Source organism: Mastomys coucha, unplaced genomic scaffold, assembly GCF_008632895.1.
Source record: "Mastomys coucha isolate ucsf_1 unplaced genomic scaffold, UCSF_Mcou_1 pScaffold6, whole genome shotgun sequence".
NCBI classification, from domain to species: domain Eukaryota; kingdom Metazoa; phylum Chordata; class Mammalia; order Rodentia; family Muridae; genus Mastomys; species Mastomys coucha.
Genome location: NW_022196912.1, coordinates 32,374,787 through 32,383,088, shown reverse-complemented (window position 1 = coordinate 32,383,088; position 8,302 = coordinate 32,374,787). Strand labels below are relative to the sequence as shown.

General features: G+C 37.6%; 1 protein-coding gene and 1 pseudogene across 3 annotated transcripts in view; one reads left to right on the top strand and one right to left on the bottom strand.

The window, feature by feature from the left end:
- LOC116080234 (cytosolic 5'-nucleotidase 1B) overlaps positions 1–3,144 on the bottom strand; it is a 16,033-nt gene extending 12,889 nt beyond the window's left edge. Inside the window, exons 1-3 of one of the 3 annotated variants that reach the window (XM_031356540.1) lie at positions 3,017–3,144; positions 1,127–1,216; positions 624–797 (exon numbers count right to left, since the gene is read on the bottom strand). In XM_031356540.1, the coding sequence (XP_031212400.1) occupies positions 624–797; positions 1,127–1,216; positions 3,017–3,049 (297 nt within the window). In that variant the 5' untranslated portion in view covers positions 3,050–3,144. The remainder of the gene's footprint in view (positions 1–623; positions 798–1,126; positions 1,217–3,016) is intronic. The other 2 variants (XM_031356542.1, XM_031356543.1) reach the window with 2 other exon arrangements.
- Positions 3,145–4,224: 1,080 nt separating this feature from the next.
- Positions 4,225–4,643, top strand: LOC116080545 (annotated as a pseudogene).
- Positions 4,644–8,302: the final 3,659 nt, after the last annotated feature.

Sequence of the window (8,302 nt, the reverse complement as noted above, 5' to 3'; positions counted from 1 at the left end):
GCACTCAGTTCGATGGATGGCTGTGAGCCTCTACATCTGTGTCAGTCAGATACTGTCAGAGCCTCTCTCTCTTAACCATCCACTCCTTATATATTTGTGCCCACAGGATAACCATGTCAGACTAAAAACAGCAGCAACCAAGGGAAAGATGTCCCCCAGCCCTGTTTCTATGACCCTTGACTCAGTCTAGGTCCTGGTTGTGCTGTTCTTGCTTTGGCTCAATCCTAATTTCAGAATGAAATATTAAAGTAGAAGTTTACCAAGAAAAGCATGAGCATCCAACATCAAGAAACCCTTGTTGTAGGTCAGAGTCTTCCACCTGTGACTCTTCAGTCACATCTTCTCCTTTCCCCAACATCCTCCCTTAAAGATAAACCTACTACTATAGGTCAAAATTATGTATCTATGATTTTATCATACTGTAAATTGAGGGCAGCTGGTACCCAAGCCACAGCTTGTAGCAGGGCTCTGTGACAGCTACACATAAGCACATACAATCTGCCAACCTTTGTTTCATGATGATACCTTGGAGAGGCAAGTGGACTATTTTCTGTCCCATATCCTTCCCCTACCCAGGATGACTGGGGCTCCCCTCCCAAATTAGTTATGCGATCTCTGCTCACCCTGATCATGGTCATCTGCAGGCCCTGCTCCCACAACAGGCACATGTGAATATAAATACGTATTGTGCGACAGGGGCTAGTTCCCTCAGCTGCACAAAGGCAGCGTCTACAGGAGTGGTGATACCGCATGGGGCAACATCTCAGCGAGTGATTCGGATAGCCTGCACGCCTCATCTGAAAGATTGTGCAGAAAATGGGTCAATGTGGTGGCCAGACTTCCCTTCCCTCCCTGATCTGAATGGACCAGTCTCCTCCTGTTGGCCAAGTGGAGGAGACTGTATTTCTACACTTCTCATTCTGCCTGAACAGGGAGGCTGTGGACTGGAGGGAGGGCAAGGGCCAGCTTCTCCTGAGTGTATCCCTAACCTCTTCACCAGGACCTTAGTTACCCCTTGGTGCAGACTTAAAGGACTCACATGTCTCTTCCAGAACTTCCCCCTTGTTTTTATTTCCATTGTGTTTTCTGATGCTTTCTTTCAGCTGTGCTATGCAGGGTAGCTCACCTGAATGCTCAGACGAGCTCCAGTTTTGTCAGAATCCTTTCTTTTCTCTGCATCTAGACTCTCTTTTGAGTACCTCATCCCAGGCTCATTCTTAATATGGAAACAAAGAATGTTTATTAATGTTTATTCTCAGAGACATTAGAAACCTTGGGTTTGGAAATTAAAAGAGGGTAAATAAAACCTAAACTTTGTCCCTTGGCCAGCATCAAATATATATGTAGACTTTAGCTATGATTCCTCTCCCACTCTAACAAGCAAAAGAAAAGGACACATTTTATAAATTAAATGTTACATAAGCATATTGTTATATGATTCAGTCATTCCATGGGTTCAGGATATAAGTGGTATTTATCATTAAAAATGATAACATGAGGAATGTAATGAGAATCTTCCAGGGGTCAACAGCATTTGGATTTAAGTATAAAGTTGCATATGCAAAATAAGTGTTTCTCTCCCTATGTTTTTCTGAAGACTGCTAATTATGAAACTTTTCATTTTCTAGATAGAACAGAAACTCATATAATTGACCATAACCAGAATCAATTTGATTTTTACAAACAAGGGCTTTAATCTTTTACAGATTTATTAGCACAACATCTATTCTTCATGTCATGTTCTCTCAGCATCTAGCTAAAAAGGTGGATTTTATACTAACAAACTACTAGGTAAAAATCAAGAACAGAAGCAGCATGTGTATGGTAGAGGATTGCAAAATCGATCATCAATAGGAGGAGAGGACCTCGGCCCTGTGAAGGTTCTGTGCCCCAGTGTAGGGGAATGCCAGGGCCAGAAAGTGGGAGAGGGCGGGGTGGCAGGCATGGGGAGGGGGGAGGCAACTGGGGTTTGTTTTTGTTTGTTTTTTTTTGTTTTTTGGAGGGGAAACTGGGAATGGAGAAATTCGCATATAAATAAAGGAAAAAAATAAAATAAGCAAATAAATAAATATATGTTATGTCCAAAAAAAAAAAAAATCAAGAACAGATAGGATGACCACTTATTTTGTGGAAACCTAATCAAATATTGATATTTGCATTTTGATTGGGAACTACCAGAAGACTATTTGTTACAGGTTAACACAGGTATATACTGTGATTAGTGTGTCTATTTATGATGTGCCATAACATAAATCAAACCAAAGACTTTTCAAAAACTATATTCATCCATTTACTCCTTGTGCCTCCCCAGGAATCATCTCCATGTTACTTAAATGAGAATGTGACTTCAAGGAACAGCTTAGCTGCATAATTATTGAACTGACCTGAGTTCTCTCCACCAACTCCCATGCCCCAATTTCAGGCTGGATAATATTCTGTCATTTCTAGCTTCTAAAATATTTAAATCTAACCATTCTTTATCTCTATGTCAGGTCTCGGGTCCTCATTCATAGCCTTTAAAGCTTTCATGTTTCCAAAGTTGTCTCTTTTGTTGAATGTAAGCATAGTTAACCTTTATTCCTGGGTCAACTCTATCTTCACCCAAACAGGCCAGGAACACCAAGATGAACCCCCCACTACTTCCTATGCTCAATCCCCTTGTCACTTTTTAGTAAGCCACATTCTCTTCAATAATCTCCAAAACTCAGCTCATCCCAATCTTGGTGCAGTACCACAGGCGAATGTTCATCCTTGTCTTTGTACAAATCTCCTAGAGTCATTGTATTTATTCCTTCATATTAACTGTGAGCATATGCTTAGCTCAGGCTGACACACTAGGTTGACCTACATTCTCCCACTTCACAATTTCTTCTGTTGTCTCCACTCCCTTTTACATATCTCTTTGACCTAGACTTATTTGTTTTTGCAAAGCATTCCTAGAGAGTAAAAATGGACTAATATTTACGTGTCATCAGCTTTCTGATAAGATTTTACGGTGGTTCATTCACTCACTCACTTTCTTTTTTTGTTTCAAGGATGTTTGGCTCATTTCTTCAACTGATGGAATTTGTCTGTTGTTATGAAGGTCTTCATCTCCCCAGCTCCATTTCCTATCACTTCGCTGGCTCAGTCTAGTACTGAATTTAGAATGTCAAACTTATGACATCATGTGTGATTCCATGGTAACTAACTGATGCTACACGTATATACTGACATTTTGTTGTTTTGTTGTGAAGAGAGCAGTAGCCTTTCCTGTTTCAGCATATTTACTTTTTGCCATATCTTGCGCCTGTAGGAATTGATATGTAAATTGCTCAGATGTTCATTATGCAGCAATATCCATTTTACAAGTTCATTATACCTATATCATCTAAAGCCTTGCTCTGTCACACATCATACCTATTCTCCTTGGCTTTGTCCATCTTCTGCTTGAAATGAATACAAACTCATTTGTGGGTTCAGGCATTTGTTTGTTTCTGCAGATTCAGAGACTCCTTGACAGCTGAAAGTTGGTTCTAGTTGTAGAGTTTGGCTCTGAGCTTTGCTTTAGTGTGTGTGTGTGTGTGTGTGTGTGTGCATTTCTTTCACAGTGGCAAAGATCCTTGTTATTGTCAAGGCTGTTCCCTATGCCTGGACAGAGTAGGTTATTGCCTTTGCTATCTTTGTCTGTCTTTCCTCATGTCAGTCCAATCTGTACCCTTTGAAATACACATTTTCCCCTATTGTGTAAAGAAAAGCACTATATCAAGAACAGTCCCCAGACTGTGGTTTATAGAGTCAAAACATATTCTTATGGTTTTGTTCTGATTTTAATTTTTATACAAATGTAGGTAAGATACATGTGTTCTACCAGTCCTAGCTGTTGAAACCATAAAAGAAAAAGACAGGTTCCTAAGCTATCTAGAAATCACTGATTGTCAAATTAGACTACTACAAGTTTTCTAAATAATCTTTCACTGTGTATATTATTTGGGCATTAGTTTTGAATTCCCTTATGCCACCACTCTCTACCACAATACCTTTCTGCAACCTCAAAGAGTTTGGCTAATTTTCAATAATCTTAATTTTCTCCATTACAAAATGGAGAAAATGTTTAGATAATAATTGGAAAAAACATTTAAAATATATTATGGGTGCTAGCAAGGTAAATTGAGTGAGTGAAGTGCTTGCTGTATAAGCATGAAGATCTGAGCTTGAATCCTCAGCACTACTGTAAGTATTCAGATGGGGTGGGAATACCTTAACACCAAGCAAGGTATAAACAGGTGGTTTCTAAGGGCTTGTTAGCCTGTCTAGGGGAAATGCAATGGGTTCATTGAGAGATTCTGCCTCAAAACATAAGGTGGAGCCTTTTCTGTTCTTTTCAGTTCTCCCCTCTATGCAGGTGCCAGAGCATGTACCTGTCTGTCTCAGAAAATTGAGGAAATCAAGGACTTTCTGTTCACAGCCTGGCAGAAGGATGCCAAATCTGTCAAGATCAAGAAGAACAAGGATAATGTGAACTTCTAAGTTTGCTGTAGAAGAACCTTTACACACTGGTTATCACAGACAAGGAGAAGGCAGAGATGCTGAAGCAGTCCCTACCACCAGGATTGGCAGTTGAAGGAGCTAAAATGAACCAGGCCACTGCATTTGACTATTAAAAACCCTGAAAAGTAAAAAACAAAACATAACAAACAAACAAATAAGAAATCTAAGCCTCCAACAACATTGACAAACCAAAAAACAAAATCTAAAAAAAATGATAAAAACAGAACAAAACATAAGGTAGAGAAGCAACTGAAAAAAAAAATCCATACCAAAAATGACTTTCAGTCTCTGCTGTTACTCTTGTCAGTGAAGTCCCCCCAAGACACAAATTTAGTATAATTGTTGAAATAACTGAATTTATAATTGAGTAATAAACATTAACTATCCATTTTGTTCATAATCTTTGCCCTTAAGTAATTTTAAATAATTTAGCGACTACTGAAACATAGTTGTAAGAACAGGATTTATAGAATACTTGTTGTTGATAAGGGTTTATGAACAATTAACTGTCAGGCTTGTGATTCCAGCCTCTCCCGCCATTCCCTACTTGGTAGCCTTACTGGTACAAGCAGAGTAAAGTAGAGAGCTGACATGGGACAGACACAGGGAAAGCTCTGATCTACATTCTACAGAATAAAAGAAGGAAGATGTAATAGAGATGAGAGTTTAAACCAGTTTGTATTATTATTGACCCTTCTAAAATATAGCTAAGATCAGCTTTTCTGATCTTTTCTGTACTGCATCAACTAACCTAGCAATTAAATATTTCTAATATTACATAGTATAGAAGAGAATAAAATCCACATAAGTGCCTAAAATTATTTTATGAGTTGAAATCTAAATATATAGCTACATTATTTTGTTTCAAGCCCCGAAAGTGATATTAAAGAGCTTTTTCATGCTTATTTTCAGATTTCATTATTTATTTCCTCTTATTCTTCTCTACTCTTTAACTTCTCTATTGAGCACGAAAAAACACACATGTATAGGAGGTAAGTAATTTGTTTGGCTTGGATTATTTTCTCTAGAGGTTGACCTTACTCATAAAGGCAAACTGAAATATCATTATGACATATTTTTTTTTTTTTGGTGTGGCCTTCGAAAACTACCTCAGACTGGTTTTAATGATTTAATTACCATTGCCAGTTTCAGTTGTATATAATTTTTAAAAGGGATCCATAAAAGGATTGGAAAGGAATGTTGGAAAACCACAAATATGGAGAGTTGTAAATCTGCATTCTTCATCTATTTAGAGAAAATACATTTTAGTTTTTGCCATGGTTACAAAGATGGTCTACCCTTTGTGTTGGCACTGTTCTTCTTAGCAGGGTGTTTCAGAAAGTTTTCTGGGACATAGTTTCCACTTGGACATACTCTCTCTAATTCTTATTTTCAGGGACAATAGTGATATCACTTGACAATTTTGGAGATGTTAGGAGACTATTGGTTAGTCTGGAGCTTTTCAAAGTACAAGGCAAAGATTGAGTCCTACAACTAGGAGTTTCCAGGGAAGACATCAAAGGCTCATTTTCTTCCTACGACTACCCTGTTTCATTCAGTTCTATAGAAATCAACATTGTAAGATGTGGATTTCTTGCTTTTTTGTGTTTTTTATGTCCCAAGTCTACTCACTTTACTGAGTCTAAAGATACAGGAACACATAAAAAATGTCAACAGTATTCATTGCTATTTTACAGTGCTTTCATAAATGTGGGAACATAAGCTTAAATGTGTTGCAATTTTGAAAGTTAGGTTTAGAAACACAGGTGGAAGATAAGAAGTGTGGGTAGAAAGAGCAGTCAGCCAAAATGCATTATAAACACACATGAAGTTGTCATAAAAATAGCTTACTTAAAAAAAAAATCAAAGAACATAAGTAAATACTATGAGATAACAAAATAATCAAACTTATATGAAGAAAACAATGTTGAATTTCCTATATTAATTTAGCTAGTAGATTTTAATCTCACTTAACCTTTCTGTGAGATATTGTAAGAATTATATAGCATATGTAATTCAGTATTTTTCTTTCATAATATTAAGTATAGTTTTCATATTGTTATTTTCCTTGGCTAATCATAGTTTTTAATGGCTCCATGACATTACAGAGTGAAGACACTATAATTTACATAAGGATTTTCTTTCCATTGACTTTTGAGGGTATTTCAAATTTTCTTCCTTATATATTTCTTCCTTGCCTTTTTGTTTAGCCAGATTAAAATTTTTGAAGTATGAAGTCTATTCCAACAGGGTCTAGTAACTCTACAAGTAGCAACAGCCTCTTCAACTTGGCATATTACAGAAACCAGTTTGACTTAATCATCTCATCTTGCTTTGCCACCTCCATGCATGATATCCCAGATATCCCAGCCATTTTTAAGATTATAAGTCTTACTGCTATCTTTGAGTCTACTGTTCTCTCACTATTAAACCCTTAGTCAATCATGAATACTTTGCTTTCTAAATATCATCAGTTCAGCTTCTCATTACCATAAATATTACTACCTGATTTGAACTAATCTCATCAGCTCTTATCTAGAAAGGTGCCTCATTAGGTCACTGGCCTCTCATATGCATTATTTCCTATTCGAAGACAGCAAAACCAATGACTTAGTAATCCAATGAATTGAATTGTACTCAAAACAGTATTTCTCCAAAGGCACATGAACAAGGCCAAAGTCCATTCTATGATAGCTCTCATCTCATATCCTACAACACTTTTTCTTACCATCTCTAGGTCTATGAAGTAAGAGTATTCTCAAATCAAGTCAAGACAGTTAAACTTACTGCTCTGTCTGCTAATGTCCTTCATACATTTGCATGGCTCACCTGCTCACTTCAGCTGGCTATCTGTATCTGTGACATTACACAGAGGACTTTGTCATTAAAATCATCACCTTCCACCAACCAAAGAGCACACATGGAGGGACCCATGGTTCCAGCCACATATGTGGCAGAGGATGGCCTTATTGGCATCAGTGGGAGGAGAGGTCCTTGAGCCTGAGGGTGTTCTGCCAGGACAGAAAGACAGGAGTGTGTGGGTGAGCAGGTGGGGGAGCAACCTCATAGATGCAGGGGAGGGGGATGGACTAGAGGGTTTCTGAAGGGGAGTTCTGGAAAGAGGGAAACATTTGAAATATAAATAAAGAAAACATCCAATAAAAACAGAGATTAAAAAAATTAAAATCTACACCCTACTTTCATTCATTCTAGAATCCTTAGCTTGTTTTATCTTTATTCACAACAATTATTTTGCCTTGACTCTACTTCATGAGATTTTATACATTGATCACCTTTCCTGGTCCCACTGGGGTGAAAGCAACTTTTGAGAAATGACCTAACTTGCATACCTTTCTCACAGTTGTTATTTTATGTTCCAGAACAATTATTAGCAGGTACTTTACTAAATGATTGTTTAATGGATACATTGATGTCTTAAGAAAGTACATTATTAAGCAATGGTGAGAAAGGCACAGAGGCCTATGTTAACAGTAGTAGGGCAGGTGAAAAAGAGAAGTCATTTTCTTGCGCTTCTTAAAAGTGACACTAGTGTACAGAGTATGAAATAAGAGAATTGGTATAGTTCATTTTTGGGGGGAACACTGTGTGTGTGTGTGTGTGTGTGTGTGTGTGTGTGTGTGTGTGTGTGTGATACCCAGGAGGTCAGAGGTATCAGATCTCCCTGTATCTTGAGTTATAATTGGTTTTGAATTGTATGATATGGGTGTGGGGAATCAAACTCTGGTCCTTTGGAAGATAGCTGATCATAACC